This window comes from Oculina patagonica, chromosome 3, assembly GCF_052425735.1.
Source record: "Oculina patagonica isolate OP01 chromosome 3, crgOcupat, whole genome shotgun sequence".
In the NCBI taxonomy this organism is placed as follows: domain Eukaryota; kingdom Metazoa; phylum Cnidaria; class Anthozoa; order Scleractinia; family Oculinidae; genus Oculina; species Oculina patagonica.
The window spans coordinates 6,081,140-6,101,807 of NC_135760.1; the positions used below are offsets into that span (position 1 = coordinate 6,081,140).

The 20,668-nt window shown below is 38.9% G+C and overlaps 3 protein-coding genes across 4 annotated transcripts in view; 2 read left to right on the plus strand and 1 right to left on the minus strand.

Moving 5' to 3' along the window:
- Positions 1-3,228, minus strand: part of LOC144645123 (protein spire homolog 1-like) — a 15,771-nt gene extending 12,543 nt beyond the window's left edge. The window contains exon 1 of one of the 2 annotated variants that reach the window (XR_013569226.1): positions 144-3,228. Coding sequence is in view for 1 of the 2 variants with exons in the window: in XM_078504601.1 (XP_078360727.1) it covers positions 1,236-3,110 (1,875 nt within the window). In the remaining variant the exon portion in view is untranslated. Of the gene's footprint in view, positions 1-19 lie in introns of those variants that run through there. The other variant, XM_078504601.1, reaches the window with a different exon arrangement.
- LOC144645235 (ras-related protein Rab-23-like) overlaps positions 1-12,095 on the plus strand; it is a 16,214-nt gene extending 4,119 nt beyond the window's left edge. The window contains exon 3 of the mRNA XM_078504731.1: positions 12,047-12,095. The gene's annotated coding sequence lies outside the window, so the exon portion shown is untranslated. The remainder of the gene's footprint in view (positions 1-12,046) is intronic.
- LOC144645203 (ras-related protein Rab-23-like) lies at positions 9,816-19,304 on the plus strand. The gene is made up of 7 exons (XM_078504696.1): positions 9,816-10,379; positions 10,608-10,693; positions 13,492-13,568; positions 14,332-14,411; positions 15,131-15,213; positions 16,817-16,900; positions 17,692-19,304. The coding sequence occupies exons 1-7, from the start codon at positions 10,225-10,227 to the stop codon at positions 17,850-17,852; spliced, it is 726 nt and encodes a 241-aa protein (XP_078360822.1). The 5' UTR covers positions 9,816-10,224; the 3' UTR covers positions 17,853-19,304.
- The last annotated feature ends 1,364 nt before the right edge of the window (positions 19,305-20,668 follow it).

Sequence of the window (20,668 nt, forward strand, 5' to 3'; positions counted from 1 at the left end):
GTGAATTAAGGTACACATCTTCGCAAAAATGTTCTGTTTTATTTCACAGCCATCACTGAACAACACATAGGCTCTTTTGTTTTACATTCGTATGGAATATAACGGAAGCCAGCTCCTTAATAATATATTCCAGCAACCCTTACCCTAAATGTTTTATGTAAAGTAACTGGGCATGACAAATAAATAAGTAAATAAATATACAGAACGAATTATCTTTCTCTTTTAATAATTGGTTACAATATGAATTAATCATAAACGGCCATTAATTTCGGCCACATTTTATACTTAATACTTTTTTGAAAAAATTCACTCCACTCAGAATTTAATTATTAAATAAGCGAAACAAACTGGAAACGTTATGGCTTAATGACGTTTCAAAATCAAACATTTCAAAATTCCAGATGCATTTGGAACCATATCCACAATTACACTAAATCCGATTAATTATTTATCAATTTAATAATTTTTAATTAAAATTAAGTAAGGCGACTCAGGAAGCAAACATCCCTTTTGCAATTCACACTAGTCGACATTCCAAGAATAAATACTTTTCAAATATCTAACTTAGTGGAGAAAAATTCTCCATATTTAGTGGTAAACGCAATTCGAATTTGGCCAATACCACTGAAACGATATTCTATTAAACTGTTTTTACAATGTAAATTCAGCTGTAAATTAATTAACCAAGCTTCTCACCCGCAATCCCACAATGAACACATTTAGTAAAGCACTTATCCACTTAACGCAATGCTAAATTATGTATTTTGTCACGTACCAGAAAGTCATAACGATGTTTAAACGTGATCCTCAAATTTACTACAATTTAATTTGTATTTATATTATTTTACTTCCACTCAGCACCATTTTTGAAAAAACTTAATTTCGTTAACGTTCTCTCGAAACTAATTTGTCACCAATCCCGACAAATGTAAATTATATTTAAGCGGTAACTGCATCATCGCATCTAAATAAATCGACTGTTTACTTCCTTTTCACATTATAATCCAAATATGGTGCCCAAAATCTTAAATAATCAGAATTTCGACAACGAGGCAATTAAACATTTCAACTAAGTTTCGGCACGTTCTGAATAAACGTCTTTAGATGCTACGCTTTACATGTAAGCCACGAATATTTACACCTGTCCAAAGTTTTGTTATTTTTTCTTCTTTTTTTTTTTTTTGCTTTCATTTTAACTACTGTTCACCGTACGAATGCTGAAATTGTCTATGTAACTAGCAATGCATAATTATGAACCGCTTACATGCCAGACAAATCTTGTGCATTCTGCCGTCCTCTGATTCACCCCCTAAATTAAGGTAGCCCACGAATGGCCAGGACATGTCCGCGATCCCTGAATCCCTGTTATTCATGTTGACTTCTTCCTGAAAAATATAACTCGATGAACTTTCCACGACGTGAATACAGGAATAACAGACCTTGCACTCGCAGATTTCACAAACGCGCGACCACTTTCCAAATAAGGAGAATTTCCTGGACTGGCAGCAGAAACACAGCCTCCCATTGGCCAGATCTTTGTAGAGCCTTTCCTCGGGATCCAGGGCGCCCAAGTCAAGTAAAGCTAGTGTTCTGCGCATGTGTTTCACCTCCCTCAGGGTCATGTAGATTTTGGACGTTATGGTGACGGTACGAAGTTTGTCGAGAGAAGGAGGGAAAATTGGGTTACATTCGACGTCGTTCCATTCAAAGCTGTTGAAATTTCTGTTCTTGATGCAGTCCTCGTCGTCAAGCGACAGGAAGCTCGAGTCGCTAGAGTTGCTTGCCCTTCTCACGTTACCAAAGATCTCTTCGGGTTTACTGAGCATGTTGTCGTCGTCAAATTCATCTTCGTCGGCCATCGTAATCTGCGGAGTTGCTGATCGGCTGATAATCGGAGATGGATCGATCTCGACGGTAGATGTCGAATCCCAGCGGTTTATCAGCTCCGTTAATTTGATGGCTGGTTTCAGACATTTGCGTTTAGGTGGTGTGAAGTCCATTTCATTGAAGGAGACGCCAATCTTTTCCTCTAAGTAGATCTCTCTCACGCTCTTTAGGACCGGTCTCGGTATATGCTTCAACTTCGGCGATGATCGGATCTCACTCAATAACTTGTCGTGCAGGCTCGGGATTTTCTTCGGGTATTGCTTCATCTTGCGAAGACTTGCCTTCGATAGCGGAGGTCTCGAGCGAATGAACTCCAAGATCACATCGTGGGCGTCTTTCTTCACTTGAGCGGTGATGGCGACGTGATTCAAAGTGTGGCGCTTTGAACGAATATCCTTAAGAAGGATCTCGTAAGGCGAGAGCTCGTATGAGACGGGCGGCAATTTCGCGTGATCAACATGTCGTAAGCTCACCCCCTGTCGCAGCTCCCGCATAACTTGTAGCCACAACTGAGCCCACTCTGCCGCTTGTAAGCTTTGCAAGAACGCCCAATTTGTCGGCCCGACTCCTCGACCCCACGTTTGAGCGACGAGAGCGCGCCCGTTGCACAGTTGATGAAGAAACGCGGACAATTCCACGGCTTCGCTGACGAGCGCTCTGCAGACGGCGCGAAAATGTTCGCCGGGGTCCATAATGTCCTTCGGCAGGTGGCTAGCACACCGGTTCAAAACAGCCTCCAGTGTGATGTCCCCGCTTTTGATTTCTTGATCCGTGTTGGAACAATTGCTTTCTTGTTTCGATGGGAGCCTTCCGCGAGGGCTCGGTAAATCGAAATAGCAGTTGTCTGGAAGCGAGATTCCTTCATCACCTTGATCGCAATTCGTCATGTCCAAAATCAGTCTCTCGAGTTTTTCATCGAGTTGTCGCTCCACAAACGCCTCCATACCGTAATCTAGGCATTCATACACAACGCTTCCCAAATCGAAAAGCGCAGCGGACTCCTCTTGAACCGCGTTCGATTCGTCTATCTTGCCAAAGAAAATGCTGCCTTCTTTCCGAATTTCTATCGTTGATAGTTGAATGTCGATCTTCTGCCGTCTTAAAGCCCCGAAGCTTTCTTTTCGAATGGCGATCAATTCCTTCGCACTTTGATAGCACACAGCCAAAGCTTGATCTTCGCTCAACGGAGCTCGAAAACATTTGAGAACCTCAGAGAGAAGCATATCGTTTCTCTGCGAGGCGAACTCGCCGAAGACACCTTCCGCGACGGTTGTAAAGGCAAATTTTTAACGTGATAGTGAGAATTCGAAATTTCCTTCACCTTTCGTGGGTGGTTTCATTACAAATTCACACGGCTTTCTGAGGCATTCGGTATTCCTCAACATGATTGGTCGAGGGAAGCAAGTGACATCGATAAATATTTTATTGCTGGCGGGAATTAAATTTACTCCATCAATAGAAGCAACATATGACGTGTTTTCAATACTGCAAAAAAAGAGAAAAACTTACATTATTTTCATAACACCATTTTGCTACGTTTCTACTCTCGAGGGAAGACATTATTTCGCGGGTTATTTTTCTTTCCACTGCTGACACGATTAGGTAGATAACTTTTAGATTTTGAATATATAATGTTACGAATATTTTGTTTGAAAAGCATTTATCATCTTAAACGTGGACAAATGTTTTTGACGTTTCCTCTCAAAATGCTTTGTTGGCGCTGCTTTTTAAGGAACTACCACAGTGAGCTTTCTCTTCAGTATCAAGGATAATTTGTAAACACTCTACACGAAATTTTCTCTTTAATCATTGCCTCTCTCGTTTACTTTGAGTCGCCTTTGTTTTGGACTCCCAGGTCGATGATGATAAGGCAAAATTCGCCGTTTGTATCTTGAAACAAATTCATTGACTGTATTTTTCAAAATAATACTCTGTTATTTTTCTAAGGTTGCACAATTACTATGCAAATAGGGTGCCTACATTACATTTAAGTCTCCGTATTTCAATCATTTCATCCGGTCAATTAGAGTTGCTTTTCTTTTTGAGCTGATTTCATCGCATTCAAATTCAAATCCATAATAGGAAAGATTCTATGAATAAATCAACAATGTCTAGCTAAGCATGTTCATTTTCAAAATTATTTTTTTTTGGTCGCAATTTTTGTCACGTAGCTGAAAGACGAAAACAAAAAAGGCACATTTTTTTCTTGTTTTTTTTTTCCCAACCAGAAAAGTTTACTGATAAAATAAATAAAAATAGTTGCACGAAGGTTTATCAGACTTTATGAAAATTTCATTCGGTCGAATACAAAATATAAAACATAATCTCATAGTATCTAATTTATTATCCAGCAAGTTAATCCATGTCCCATATGCCTGAATTTCAACAGCCATATAAAAATATTTTCAATGAAAGAGCCCAAGGCCTTCCTTGAAGGTGGTTTCGTTAAAATGACAAAAAAACAAAACAAATGCCGGCTAGATTCGACATCGCCTTGAGTATTTTAACGCCACAAAACCATATATGGCCTGAGGTCGTGATAAGTTTAAATGCGGTATTGAAATCAACAAGAACGTAACCGATTACATACTGCTTCATATTTTTTTATAATTAGCAGAGCTTTTCTCTTACTGAAGGAAACTTTGGTTTCAATAAAAGTACAGAGGAAAGGAGTTTTAAAAAACTCGTTTTGGAATTTTTCTCGTCTATCTCTGGCTTGCGATGAAAGCCTAACTCGCTGAGATCATCTCAACGGCAGGCAACAGATAATTAACAACAGCTGACGCTGTTTTTCCAAGTTTATCAGTATTATCATATTATTATTCTGCGGTTTTCATGGCCAATAACATCTTCGTTCAAATATTCCCAACAAACTCTTACATTAAGTTTGGGATGTGCCTAAATCTTGACACGTTTTCACATAAGATGACAGTTAGTTATAATGCTCACTTCAAACACTTTTTATATCATGACTTTCCACTTTCAACTGCCCACAATGTTACCATTTTAAATGACGTCTCGTATCCCCCTTCCCTCCCCTCCCCTCAACCATTTTGACTGCTCTCGAGTCAGAGGTTGAAACAGCATAAACTTATTACAGGATTACTGTCTTATTAATTTTTTTTCCGCACAAAACTAATAACATCGAAAGTTAGCTTGAGACATGCAACGATTGTTTATAGATACCCACAGGGAAATGAAATGCTTGGAGCGACAGGAACTGATCTCAACTGAATTAAAGGCGGTAACATGAAAAGAAAAGTCAGACAGCGGAGGTGTCTGAGTTGGTACAATAATATAATGATGGAGCTTGTCTAACTGAATATGATCTTGAAGATAAATCTTAAGATATAGACACCGCAATCCTCAGATTCAACAAATAGACGTTTAAATATTGTTAATATTGTGGAATCAACTTTAAGGGACTATGTCAAGGATTTTGACAGAGAGTTTGAACAGCCAAAATTTATATTTGTGTCGTAGGAAACAAAAATAATTTTTATAGACAGTTGCTATTTTAAAGGACTAAAACTGGTTAAAAGCGCGTTTGGCTGCAGATGGCTCGGATGGAAATGGATTGCAATTTGAAAACATAAGCCAACGTTTTCAAATTGTTTCGCGCTCCTTCAAAAAAATCGATATTTATAGCCGAAGTTTGATTTCTATCCCTAAATAAAGGTTATATCCTTCGTTAAATGTTCAAAGATAATGTTTTTTATGGGTAAAGTTGCCTACCACTTATTTCAAAACAGTTAAGACCAAAAAACTGCGAAATCCCCGTGACATAGTCCCTTTAAGTCTCTATGCTGATCAGTGCTGGACATTTAACCAAAACTGACGAAAGAATTTCTTATCATTTTGGCGCCCAACCAAAGACTAAATTTAATAAATTCACTATATGACAAGTTACCCGGCAGATAAAAGGGTTTCTGATTGCTGAGTTGAAACCAAAACAATCATCTGACGGGTGAATCATCAAATGCAATGAATCAATCATGCTCTGATTGGTTAAGCAAGTTGCATAAGTTTCTTTAACCAATTATATAAATATCCGCTCTGCAATGTTAGTGATGAATGAATAGTGAAATTCTTTCCCAAAGTACATACGTATTTTACTCCAGACAGAGAGCCGGCAACTTAATTACAGTATTCAAAGGATAGGGGTGGTTAAAACTATTTTTCTTAAGACTGAGCATGGCCATTATACGACGGGCGCCTGAATTTGAGCCACAAATCTCTAGTGTTTTATGAGCGAATAGCCGAGTTTATTAACGCTCATAGAAAACAAGCTAAAAGCGAGTAGTTTATTGCTAATAGTCTTAGTAGACTGGTCACAGCCCTCTATTTTTTCGTGTTTTTCGTGCACCTGGGAACGAGGTTGCTTCGATCGTTGAACGTGGGTAAAGAATTGTGAGAGAACTGGACGCCAGCGCAAAACAGGAGGCACGAGGGGGTGCTTCGCACTAGTTCGCGCTCGCTTCGCTGGCTGTTTTCTCTTGCATGCGTTCTTTTGCGCGGAAAAATAGAGAGGCCGTGAACAGTCTATGAGACATAATAAAGGATAGTACATGTAGTCAGAAACCAAACTAGGTATTTTTAACCAAAAACTAAACAAGAAGTGATTGATCGTGGTCTATCAACGAATATGATCAACGATAACAGAGCAAATCAGATTCGTGGATTTGCACCAGAACGATGAGGGTAGTACTTATTTCATTTAGAAAATATCCTTTACAAATAACTTTTGATTAGATGCATGACCACTGTTTTTTCATCAGACGTATTCCGAGTACCTGCATTTCTCGTCTTTTTATATAATCAAAATAGCAAAAGCGCGCGCATTTTTCATTGAGCCTGTTGCAGCATGCATAAGTTTGACTTTTGTCGGGACAATGGGAAGGGCAAATGGCCCCTCCAAAGTCCCAAGTAGGCCTTTCTCGATTATGCTAGCATTTTTTTCGGCATTTTTTTCGTTTTTTCTTGAAAAAGAATTGCAAGCATTTTTTGACATTTTTCATGACTGTGATCCAGATTTCAGCACTCAGAACTCAGAAGGATAAATAATCCTTAAATTTCACAATTTTGATAACTTAATTTGATAGCTTTCTGCCTGTTTCGAGTCGACTGTTTGTGCGTTGTGTTACTTGTGTACTTGTGTTGTGTTACTTGTGTGTGTAAACAAACGAGGAAAAAGTATGGGTGGTCAGCGGGTAACTCTTTCTCTTGCTCAATTTTTTTAAACAATTTTTTTTTATTTTTTTCAATTTTTTTTATTTTTTTAAACAATTTTTTTTTTAAATTTGTTTTAAAAAATTAAAAAAAAAAAACTAAAAAATTAAAAAAATTGTTTTATAAACAAACAGTTATTAAGTATCACCTATTGTTGATAAGAGCATATAATGTAAGAGTTTGTACGTTTTGTTTGAAATAAATGCTCAAACCATTCTTTGGAATTCAAGTGTCATTTTTTTAAAGAAATCAGGCATTATTGTAGCATTTTTGGCGCTTTAACAAGCGCTACGGTTTATCCCACGTGAGTTTTGAGAACTTGTCGCTTCATCTTAACTTATCTTCATTAAATTTATCTTCATTCGTGATTCCTGGATTTGGACCTCCTTCTTTTTGTTCAAAAGGTTTTTTAAGGGGCCAATTTTTGTGTGCATTTTTATCCAGGGACGCGCGGTAACCTACGCTTTCCAGATTCCAGAACTAGCAGCCTGGGTTAAAGTTATAGTTAAAGTCAAAGTTTGTTAGTTGTCCCCATTAATATGGCTTTTCAACCAACTTTTAAAATATACAAATAAGATAATGATAACTAACAAGGTTCAAGGTTCAAGCTCGGCTAGCCAGGTCATCGCAATTTTTGTTCTTTGTTGAGCAAGACGCTCTTGCAGTGCCTCTCTTCACCCAGGTCTACTAGCTTACTAGTTTAGGGACCGTTCATTTGTTATGGGGTGGGGGGGGGGTCTGGTGGAATTTGACAGATAGTCACTGTTATATAAAGGCTCCCCCTTCTTCGTCGGAAATTTTTACCTGAAACCCCCCCCGAAATCAATATTTTTTCCATGACCCCCCCCCCCCCAAAAAAAAAAAAAGAAAACAATAATCCAGTAAAATTAAAATTTATCAAGCCTTGTGACTAAGGAATGTATCGGTGTACAAAAACCACATTTCCTCAACTGTTTATTGTGGATGCCGTCTGTTAGTGTTTGCAACTAATAAGCTGTTGGGTTGAGTTAATGCATGCTCCCCCGGGAAAATTTGAATTTTCAAAACCTCAGGAATGTTATTTTGGGCATTCTGGCAAGATTGTTTACTATTACAGAAGCCCTCATTACAACACTTAAAAGTAAAATTATTTTCATTGACCCCTTCCCTTACAGACCATATTTTTTTGGCTGGCTCCCCCTTTGAAGCCATATTTTTCATGGCCTCCCCTCAAATCCCACAAGCCCCCCATCCCCCCCCCCCCCTCACCTCATAAAATGAACGGACCCTTACCAGGGATAGCGCAGTACGCTTGACTAGCCGCATTTAGGGGGAAGAAGAAAAACTGCTGGTCTAATGCTAATGCGTGGCCGGTATGGGTCACTTTGACACAAAGCAATTTTTTTGCTTCTTTTATAATCGGGAGGAATTTTTCGTTTAAAGGATTATTGCCCAGGTGCATATATTGCCTTTATGTTGCAAGAAACTTTGCGTTCCGAAAATTTTAGGTGTATGTAAAAATACAACACCGCTACTGGTCCTTGATCAGAGAAAAATCTTAATTCATACCGTAAAATGAACATCAAAAGACTGTGGGCATACTGTTACAACATAAATAGAAATCAACTTCAAAAGGAAGGTAATTTACTGAAGAAAAAAAAAAGGTTCATAGAGTTTGATCAGTAATGTATACACGTTCCTTTCATTGCTTTTACTTTGCGCAAATAATTGTTGACCACAAATCTCTCAACATTTTTAAAATTTTCCTGACTTCTGGTTGTTATGTTGACAATTTAATTTTTGAGTTGTTTTTGTCCATTTGTCTTTTTGCGGCCTCTTTTGAAGCTACAATCGGCGATTATGGACATGGTTCCTGCTTATCTCACCAGCCCTAGATTAGGGTTAGGATTAAGACATCTTTTAGGCGGATTCTAATTTTAGCGAGTTTGGCGAAAATCGCGCTAAATTTAGTACTCGCTAAAATTTATCTCGGTCAAAATTAATACGCGTGAATTTAAGTACCCCCCTCCACCAACCCAAAGGAAAAAAAAATTAAAAAAAATATGCCAGACAGTGCAGACACATTTTCTGACATTTTTAATTAACTTTGTTCTTTCGGTAAGTGCAAAGGTGTGTTCAATTTTAAGAGAGTTTGTTCTTTTACTGTGTTCGTTAAAAATTGCTTTACACGACATCGCTAACTTTGTAATTTTCGAAAAATTGCTTAATTAGATAGTCGCTAAGTCTTGCTCAGAGGAAATCACTAAAAATTACGGCCACATCCCCACCCCACACCACCTGGGGAGTGTACAGGTTTCCGCGTAGCTTGCGGGATTTTTCGCGGCGAGTGTTTTAGTTTCGGTGATGGAGCGAAAACGCGACAAAGCCGCAAGGCAATCGGCTAGTGACCTTGTCTTGTCCTCGCGGCTCAGCCGCCGAAATCAAAGCACTCGTGCGAATTTTGAACAAGAAAGATAAGACGAAATCTGTGTGATGGCCACGGTCACTGCACTTTGCAAGCGTCCTAGATGTGTCTGTTGTTGCCTTAACAAGCGCTCAGCAAGTGAAGATCGGAATCGCCACGAAAATTCTGTTTTTATTATATTTTTTAAAAAGAGATAATGCTAATTATGAAGTTTAGTAATTGTGTTAGCCAAGAAGACAAAACATTATTTTTCAACAAAAACAGTGTTTACATTGTCATGGCAACAGCGCCGCCAAGCCAATTTACCCATAATGCTGTGTGTCACGAAAGCTCGAGGACGAGCCTTGGCTGAAAAATCCACCTTTTTCCTCCCGATTTTGTCACCACAGCCGAATTCCTCGAAAGTTATTGCTCACTTCCTGTTAAAGCAGTAAAAGGAAGACTTTGCATAAAAGGCCACCTCATTGCTGAGGTACGCGATCTGTCTTCGCATTTGTGAGCCGTTCTTTTCTGCATCGAAGCTCGGCTGCGCGCACACAAACCTGGGATTGTCTTGCCTTTGCAGCAATGCCTTGTTATTAGCGGAAGAAATTGTCAAATTTGCCGAGAACACGGAGGGTATTGTTCGTATTATCAGAAGCTATTGATTTGTTTTCACTCACGGACCACGTTTGGGTAATTTAAAGACGCTTTTGCACCTCATCATGCGAGAAGAAGACGTAGAAGTTGCGATCAAAGTAGTCGTGGTTGGAAATGGAGCCGTCGGGAAAAGTAGTATGATTCAGAGATACTGCAAAGGCATTTTCACCAAGGACTACAAGAAGACGATAGGAGTGGACTTCTTAGAAAGGCAAATCAGGTTAGTGAAAACAATGCGAACGGTTTTGATTAACTCTCGGACAAGCCTCCAGGACTAATGATACACTCTATCAGAAGACCGCTTGGTGATTTTGTGATAAATGTTATGCGAATCGTCTCTGCATATTAAAGCAGTGTTTATAACCGCGAATCATCGTTTGTGGGTATAAATCTACACTCGTAAAAAAATGTTGTTGTTAAACGATCTTTTATTCGATGTATTTTACAGTGTACGGAGCGAAGATGTTCGACTGATGTTGTGGGACACGGCCGGTCAAGAAGAATTTGACGCCATAACGAAAGCTTATTATAGAGGTAGGCTTTTCGCACGCTACCGCTGTGTCTGTCTGTATTAAACAGTGGCTGAAATAAAACTGTACAATGCAATTTGAATATTACAGTTTTCAAAATTATTAAGCTAAGTACAAGAGTGAAAGAACCTTTTAAGATTTGTTTGTTTCGTCGGAATCGATTTCAAAGAAAACTCTCGAATTCCACTGGGATTGTACTTTGGAGCGGCAGATTTTCTAAAAGCTTTGCACTACTTTTTGTAATTAAATTATACATTTTCTGATCATTTGCCATTCAAAATATATGTGTAGGTTGTGAAGTATGAAAATAATCGATTGGATTTTTATGATGTGGCTACCTGTTCGCTGTGGAAATTTTCGATGATTTCCTATTAATTTTCGAACTCGCAAATTAACAGTTGACTGTTTGTGTGGTTAATTTTATATTGAGAAGTGAAATGAAAGTAAATGAGCCATGCTCACCCTCTAGTGAGTTTATTATTATTATAATTCACCGTTCCTCGCAAAATCGGCGCACCCTTCGACCTTTGTAAGCAATTTTTTATGCAAGTTTATATTGATTTCTTGTAATAGACTTGGCCTTCGCATAAAAATGACTGACGTACAAAGAAAATGTGTCGTTGGTTGTTTCAAGAGTTTTCATTGTGAATGCCTTCGTTTTTTACGGAGATTATTGTCTTTGTGTGCTTTGTATTGTCAAACTCTTTTGAAGAGAGCGTGAGTTATGAAACACAATGGGGCTTCTTGCGTACTTATGAAATCCTTTCCACTTCATTGCATCTGGTGAATTTTAAAGATCAATGGCATTCGAAACATCATCGGTATAAATCTTTGTGGAAATCACCGACAGTTTGTTGTTTATCCCTTTATGAATTTGAAGAACTGCCTGGATTTGTAAATGTATATATTTGGGATTTAAAGGACCCCCCTGCATAAAGAATATATTGTTCATTTCCTGACATCCTTTGATGTTAATATGGAAATAATGATGTCACTTTTGTGAAGTGTTGACATTGGAACTGTGACAAATACTGACCCGTGAATTCCACTGATTGGCTGGGATTTTAGAGTATTGGGCAAACAAGTATTCACAATCAATTTACTTCTAATTAAAAACAGAGACATTCTATTGTACAGATTCAGTGTTAATACAGTTCTTAGTACAGTGGAATTCCAGAATTAGGATTTCGAAAAGTTTGCGAGACAAAATTGCAGTTTGGTCGAGTGGAGCGAATCCAAGGAAACAACTTTTGGTTTGATGGAGTTGAGTTTGAGTTGGGTGGTAAAATTACTGTGTTTGACCGAGTAAAACAAATCCAAGGTTGAGGACTTTTACCATAGTTAGAGTTACCACAAGGTTAGAAAAATCAGAATATTGATGTATTCTATAACACAAGTTTGTGTTAACAGAAAGGTTGTTATTATAATTTTCAATGATAAATAGAACCCCTTCGCAATTTACTCAGGATAAACAGGTAAACAAACAAGCAAATAAAAAAAATAAATAGATATTTTTTCTTTCCACTTTTTCTGAAAAAATAAAGACTTACTAAGAGAAGAGTCTCTGAAGCCCCCCCCCTCCCCCACTTCAAGTCACTAGTCAGCCCCCACCTGGAAAAATGTTCTTGTGCCTGCTCTTACACTGATGCAAACTCTTCTGGAAACAGAATCTCCCAGTCTCCCGAACGGGTAACCAAATCTCCCAGCTAGGAAGGACAGTGCTTGAAATACCTGTATATGTTTTCCCCCTCATTTTAGCTGATTTTGGGGGTTATGTTTTAGATATTTGATGTGATTTTGTGGATGAATTAGTGGTGCTTTATTTTTTTCTCGATTTAAATTGCTGGTCTCCCAGATTTCGATTTTTTAGGTTGGCATCTCTGCTTTGACAAGCATACATGTAGTTTTAGAAACAATAGTTTGCCACAGTAAGCAATTATTGGATGAGGTTGAGCATGATATCGTGAATTATCAAAACCGAGGTCTGTGTTCGGCTGAGGCAGATAACACAGACACGAGGTTTTGATAATTCAAGATATCATGCGAAAACCAAATTCAATAATTGTTTTATTATACGTTTTTAAACAACGTGCCAACACTTTTTCTAGCGCCGGCGTAAAACTTCGTCAGAACATTGGCCAAAGCGGTTTTATCTTGTGGTTTGTCCAGGTTCTTCTCCCTCAAATAATCATTCAGAATGTTTACACTTGTTTTTGTTGTTCTCTTGGTGTTTTTAGAATCTTTGTTCTCGATCAAAACTTTCAATTCCTCTTCGGAAATGGAGGCGAATCGCTCAGCCATATTTTCAAAAGTTTGACAGCACTACACGGACGAGGGGCTTGGAAACTAGGCGGACTTTGAACTCGACATGATAACCCAATATCTGCAGCAGATATTGGGTTATCATGTCAAGTTCACATGCTACTGTATATTGACTGAATGCTCTCGACCAATCACATGTTTCAAAGTAATTCTAATGTATAATAATAATGAATATCAGAGCATTCAAAGCAAAAATGACTGTGGCCAGATTCCAAATGATTGGTTTTGACAAAAATGCAAAAAAATCCAAATATTTAGCATTGCTATGCACGTGACAAAAGGTCTGCTAGCCAAAAATAAAGGAAGTGATTCTGTCAGAGCAAAAGAAAACAAAAAGAAGATACCACTTCTTTGTTTTCCAGGCCCTTCAAAATTTAGCTAACATTAAATTGTTGATCAATAGAAATCATTATCATGTAATGGTAAGAAATATGCACTGTTCATTACATAATTGTTGTTTTCATGTGTTTTTGCCTGAAGGTGCACAAGCTTGTGCAATAGTATTTTCCACTGTTGACAGAGACTCCTTTGATGCTGTAGAGAAATGGAGGACCAAGGTATGGGTATAAATGGGTACAAGTGAATTTTTAATGCTGGGGGTTACCCCCAGGGGGGTAATCCGGCTTGTAAATGACGGGGATGATCGAAGGATTTTTTTGGGTTTGAAATTTTCGATTGCGGGATTTTTTTGGGTTGGAAGATTTGGCAAGTATTTTTTTGGGTGACTTGATTCAAATAGGGGATTTTTTTGGGTATTAAAAACAAACTAAAGTGCCTTGGCGCAGCCTTGGTGTATTTACAGTATGATGAATAATCAAACTCGAGTATTATTGCCCTTCCTGGCAATTTAGGGGTAATTTGACAAGGGATTTTTTGGGGGGTTATTTTTGGGCCAGGGATTTTTTTTTGGGTAATGTCGGAAGACTTAGGGATTTTTTTGGGTCCTGAGTTTTGCCTTCATTCGATCATCCCCGTCATTTACAAGTCGGAGTACCCCCCTGGGGGGTTATTCTGCAATGGACTAACATCCCTTACAGGGGGGTAGAGATATCCAGGGGGCAGTAGAAATACTCCTAACTGATAATTGCGTAGACTGAAACCAGGATAAACTCCATTTCTGATGGGCCAATTTGCTTGACAACAGGCTTTACCACACCTTTTACCATTCTTTAACATGACAAAATACTTGGGGTAACATTATGATGGACTAGCCTTCCATCCAGGAAGATCAGAGTAGCCACTTCAGTAGTCACCTGTTACAAGATGCTACTGTATTTTTTTGTTTCCCCAATCATGGGAATTTTATGTTACTGGTTTCAGGTAGAAGATGAATGTGGTAGCATACCATTGGTATTAGTTCAAAACAAAATAGACTTGATTGATCAAGCTGTAGTGAAAGTGTAAGTGTGATAATGCTTATAGTGTATTACATATTATTTTTAGGTAAATGTGTTGTAAATGATCAGGGGCACCCATCGAGAATATAGTTCAAAACCACTTAAAGATAGCACCGTTGAACATATTTTAGTATTTAAACACCGGTAGATATAGGCATATTTTTATCCCCTAAATTTTTTTTATCTGTTCGGATTTCCTAGCTGAAAGTCTAGTGATCAGAAAGTTATAGGGATCAAAACTTACCTTTTCGAAAATTCCAGCCAGAGAAAGGCTCCCGAAAATTCTAGGTGACCTTTTTAGAGTAAAAAATCTGTTAAAAATGAACAATTATACCATTTTTTAGATATTCGAAAATCCTAGGAAAGGCAGGCAAGCAAAAAAATTTACAATGAATGTTCCGAAAATTCTAGATCTCAAATCGTCTTCCGAACAGATATTTTAATGAAATATTCCGTTGGGTGCCCCTGAATGATATTGTTCTTCATAGTTGAAAGACCTTTAAGCCCCAGTAGCATAATATCATAAAGTGATGATACACTAATTTATTATTCCATTAATCAACTGCTCAATATTAATTACTTTTGGCACCCACAAATTCATGGAAAAATCTGCTCATTATAGCATAAAATTGTACCAACCTTTACATGACTTGAGTCATTTGACGGCCCAACATGTTGCCTTGAATTTAACTTCTGATACCTTTTATATTGTTTTGTTTCAGTGAAGAGGCAGAAGAATTAGCCAAGAAATTAAGGTTAAAATTTTATCGAACCTCAGTGAAAGAGGATCTTAATGTAAATGATGGTGAGTGAAATAGAGAGAAAAGGTGGCATACAGATCACTATAGTAGAAATGTGCATTTGGTGACTCATTTACAGTCAACTCTCATTATAGCGGACACCCTTGGGGCATTGTTTAGTGTTAGTTATAGCGAGAGTCCGTAAATAGCCGTCGAGTCATTTCCAGTCAAATCTCTTTCGCTGGGGATCTAGATTTTGTCTGTAATAGCGAGTGTCCGCAATTGCAGGGTGTACGCAAGATGAGAGTTGACTGTCATCGGGGTCTGGACAATCTGCGAGCCAGCAAGCTTTGTGAGCCATTTCAGTCAACCCCTTCAAGTTTTTTTTTTTGTTAGTGGCCATTTGGCCACCAACGGCTCAAGTTTGGTCACCAGTGAAAAATTTAAGTCACTGAATTAAGCTCACGCTTTCAATCCTTCTTCTCAATTTTGGTGGCCAGTCTGGCGACTTCAGTTCCAATTTAGTTCCCAGCTCTAAATTTTAGTCGCCATGGTGACTTAAATGTTCTTAACTTGGAGTGTTTTGTAAGCCTAAATAGCACTCCTGTTAGCCTACAGTAAGCTTAGGTAGCTTACAGTTAGCCTTTTGTTGAGATTAGGAATTTCTGGCTTACATGGCTTCCCGGGGGGGGCACTCCCATACATGAGCTATATAGGTATGTGCCGCTGTGAAGGGTATGGTTTTCAAGCAGTTTAGTCTGGGATAGGGTATAGAAATCAGAGAGTTTTGGTCTAGAAAAGGGTAGCATTTGCCGGGAAACCGATCGACGGTATGACAAATATAGTCCAGAAACTCGGAAGAGAAAGAGGCTTTCCTAAACGTAAATAAAATCATCGCGGCATCGTTGTTCACAGGTGGTTTTCCATTAAAACACTGATAATGATACAGTTCTAACAAAATGCAAGTCTGGGATAGGGTAGGGATTTTCAGTGTCTAGTCTAGTATAGGGTTGCAAAAATCAGCTGAACATGGTCTGGTATAGGGCAAGGGCTTCAAATTCCCAGCGGCACACCCCCACCCAACAAGGTACCGGGTGCCCCCCCCCCCCCCCGGGCATGGCTCACAAGTCACGCAAGTCATGCGAGCCATTCTAAATGACACAATGGTTATCCTTAACAGCACACCAGTAAGCCTAAACAGCACTCTGGTTAGCCTACAGTTAGTTTAGGTAGCTTTCCTTTAGCGTTTTATTGGGATTTGGGATTTCTGGCTCGCATGGCTCGCTGGCTCGCACTGTGTCCTGTACCAATCTGTTTGACAACTGAGTTAACACATTGATTTAAAGTGATTTTCACTTGAGTGTTTTGCACTACAATGCTTGGTGTTTGGTGTACTAATAACTTTCTCAACCAATCAGAAGTAAAACAGGGCCATAGGCAGGGGGTGCAATGGGTGCATCCGCACCGCCCCATGCACCACAAAGGTCCACCTAAAAGGGGAGTGAGGGTAAAAATGACTCTCAGAATGCAGGGAATGTGGACTTTAATAAACTTAATTTTTCAAAATTTCTAAGGGGAGAATATCCCCGGAAAACCATTTGTTTCAGTTTTTCCATAAAATTAATGACATTTTCTTTCATGTACATGTATTAATTATATTTCTTGCAGTATTCACGTATCTCTCTGAGAGGTATTTAGAAGAGTTGCAGAATGCAGATGTAGAAGAACCTAAATCATCTCAACACAAAAATGGTAAAGTTTAACTGGCTCTTTACACTGTACATGTATTAGAAACACAGTTACTAAATGAGACTGAGCAGGGTGGGTTTGAGCTCTGGATGATATCACTGTGTTGCATTCTTGTGCAAGACTCATCAGAGCACTTCTCTTCAAAGTACATGTAGAAATGTTTGTTGACGAACTGTTAGGGGTACCAGCTGACAAAGTGCTGAAGGTTAACCTGTAATGTACTAGCATCTCATCCAGGGGGGAGTAGTAGCAATACACATACATGTACTTACCGTACTTCACATTATGAAAACATATCCAGCATTGTGGATCAGTTTCCCAGGGAAGGGGCGTTCCCATAAATGAGGCATATAGGTATGTGTGACCGAGAAGGGTGTGGTTTTCAAGCATCTTGTCTGGGCTAGGGTACAGTACTCAGAGAGATTGGTCTAAAATAGGATATCATTTCCTGTGAAACTAATCTGTTACTTGAAGAACTTAGTCTAGACAAAGTTTCCTGGTAGATTCCATTTAAAAATTGTTACGACAGCAGTACAGCAACTTTACTGACCCCTGCTAACATTTATAACAAAGAAAGCATTGATTAGCTCGAGGATAGGGTAGGGATTTAGAATAGGGTTGCAAAAAACATGGTCTAGCATAGATCCCAGCAGCACAGTCCTCAGCTCAAAAATTTGCAGAGTACCATCAACCCCCCAGGTTACTTTTCTTCACTAACAGACTTGACCTTTTGACACATAATATTGAAGATTAAGATCACTGAAATAATAGATAATATTACTTCTATTTCACAGTGGCTGGAATGTTTAACACAGCCTCACCAGTGAATAGTTCACAAAGTGGAAACAACAATGCACGTACAACGCAACAAGTAGAGACTGGAGACATTATCACATTAAAACCAAATAAGCAAAGAACAAAGGGCAAGAAAAAGTTTGCATGCTCTTTGTTGTGATCAGATGGTTGAATATTTCCAAGGACACTCCAGCACAAGTTGCACAACTTCACTAAATGAAACATTGCTATACGTACAGTGCTTCAATTGGCAGAGAAACTGTTTCAAGCGCATATTCAGGGAAACAGGAATTCTTGGACTTCATTTGTGCACAGAAAAATGCAAAGAATGTGTCTATTATCATCACAAATTGGTGAAAATAATTAATTTTGGGACAGTCATGTAATCATTGTTCAGTTGTCAGACAAGCTTGGCCTTGTAGTTTTGCTGTCTTTAAATATATAACTAAAGACATACATGGGTTTGCTGACTTGTACATTTGCAATTTGGGTTAAATAGCATTAAATGACCATTTCGAAACATTAATGTAAACTCAAATTGGACAGATGTGTACAGCTGTACAATCAAACTTTTTGAAACTCCTGCAAACAACTATGCATTGCCAAAAATATTTTTTGTTTGTTCTTTGTTTGTTGCAAAATGACTCACACATTACTATTCTCAAATGTGGTTTACACTTGGGTTAAATGTGTAAAAATAGAAAAATTAAAATGATGTGTCATTTCAGTGTCATCATGACGCCATTTTCAAGCAAAATGTAAAGTGACAGTTTCCGGGTTGAACATGAAACATATTGGTAAAAAAAATAACAATGATATTTTAGTGCTGAGTTTTGTAAATAACTTAGCCTGGCAGGAGTAGTCTGATTGCATGTAATGTCACTTTACAATTTGCTACAAAATAGTGTCGCAATGTCATTGAAACGCCACATCATCCAAATAGTTAGTCAAATTTGAAGGGGAAATAAATTTTACTTAAAGTCTCCCAAAAGCTACTAATAAAAATGTCTGATTACATGTATTTCACCAACATACCCCCTCCCCCCATACTTATTTACAACAATATAATTATAGCTGTTCTGCAGTGCTAGAGTATATATGACAGCCGTGACCTTCATTCACTGTTACACGGTAACTAGTATCTGTTTATAACAAACTTGTGTTCATGGCATTTTTTTGGAAAAGTGGGGGAAGTTACCCAAGCCCTTTTCCATCCTCGGGGTCTCTCTTTAGATCCACCTTAAACCTCTACATTATATCTTGGTTTGCTGAGTTACTGTAAATGCCCCTTGCTTAACACGCTGGTGAGAATTCTAGAACATTAAAACTAACCTGGCAAACTATGCTATCTTTGTAGCTGAATAGGATGGTCTTATCCAAGGCCTTTGGAAATACAACCAGGGCTCAAAATATTCAAAGGGTGGATAACACTATCCACCAGATAAATTGCTTTCCTGTGGATAAGTGTAACAAACATACTGCGCTATCCACTGAATAGTAATTTATCCAGTGGATAGCATTATCCACCTTTTGAACAACTGGGGGCAGATGTGTAGTTTTTGTTTGGTTCATTTTATTTGGATCCACTGACAATAATAAAAAATTGTTCTAAGTTTTTGTTCAGTGGTGGTGGATTTGTGATGTCTTTAAAATTTCGTCATTGTACATGCATTTGGCTTGGCCGGGTTTGCTTTGCAATGCAGAAATTTTTTAAATCAATAACTTTTTTTTAGTCAGATGCAAGTGTTTTGCTAGCATGACAAGCCTGTCTGTTCCTGGTATTCCCTCGGCCCCCATCCCCTACCCCTAGGTAGCCCCTATGGTGGACTATACAGAAAGGCACCGCCCATACGAGGGAACATTTTCAGGCTGTACTAGTGTACTAGGTGTTTCACAAGTTGGAGTAAAGAATACTCTAGGGAAACCTGCCATTTAGGAATTTAAAAGGGCCTCTTGGCCTTTCAAAATGTCTCAAACAAGCCAAACGAACGGTCGATTTGTCCAAGCGGTTACTCAAGTGTAGACTTTCCACAGCCCTCTATTTTTTCGTGTTTTTTTTGATCGATGAGCGCCCGGTGAGAACGGCAAGAAAACTGGACGCCAGCACAAAACGGAAAAAGCAAGGGGGTGGGGAGCGGGGAGCGAAACATTTTTCTTTGGCTCGCTTCCCGCCCCTCTCCCCCCGCGCGCTCGCGCTTCGCGTTCGCTTCCTTTGCTTTTTTGCGTTGAAAAATCGAGAGGCTGTGGACAGTCTACTCAAGTGAGAAATTTAGAAAATAGAAGCAGTATCCCTTGTGTAGGTGTGTGAAACGGGTACCATCTTATATCGAAGGTATACGAAAGGGCTACCTCCCAGGGGGGTACTCCGGCTTGTTAATGACGGGGATGATCGAAGGATTTTTTGGAGTTTGAAAATTTGGCAAGTATTCTTTTTGGGTGACTTGATTTAGATAGGGGATTTTTGGGGGTATTAAAAACGAACTAAAGTGCCTTGGCGTAGCCTGTTCCAGGCTCTCGGTTTGTGGGGGAAGAGCGAAAACGGGGCGAGCGAGCGGGGAAAGAACGAGAGCCTGGAACAGGCTAGCTTGGCATATCAGTTTGGTATTATGAATAAACAAAACGAGCGTTCTTTGTGTTATTGCCCCTCCTGGCAATTTAGGGTTTAATTGACAAGGGATTTTTTTTGGTGGTTATTTTTGGTCCAGGGGATTTTTTTGGGTAATGTCGGAAGACTTAGGGATTTTTTTGAGTCCTGAGTTTTGCCTCCATTCGATCATCCTCGAATCATCCCCGTCATTTACAAGCCGGAGTACCCCCCCCCCCTGGGGGCTACCTCAGTTCTGTCAAAAAATGGACAATAAAAGATCCCGGAGTTCCGGGGGGAGTAGTCTCCACGAATAAATTAAGAATCATGCTTTGGTTCCACTTTGGGAGCTCTAACAATAGACGTGCATTAATGTTTGCGCTACGCCACGG

Excerpts from the sequence above, each read along its gene's own strand:
- LOC144645203 (XM_078504696.1), top strand. The coding sequence starts at position 10,225 with ATGCGAGAAGAAGACGTAGAAGTTGCGATCAAAGTAGTCGTGGTTGGA. Across the intron at positions 10,694-13,491 it reads AACGAAAGCTTATTATAGAG|GTGCACAAGCTTGTGCAATA; the intron begins GTAGGCTTTTCG and ends TTTTGCCTGAAG. Across the intron at positions 14,412-15,130 it reads GATCAAGCTGTAGTGAAAGT|TGAAGAGGCAGAAGAATTAG; the intron begins GTAAGTGTGATA and ends GTTTTGTTTCAG.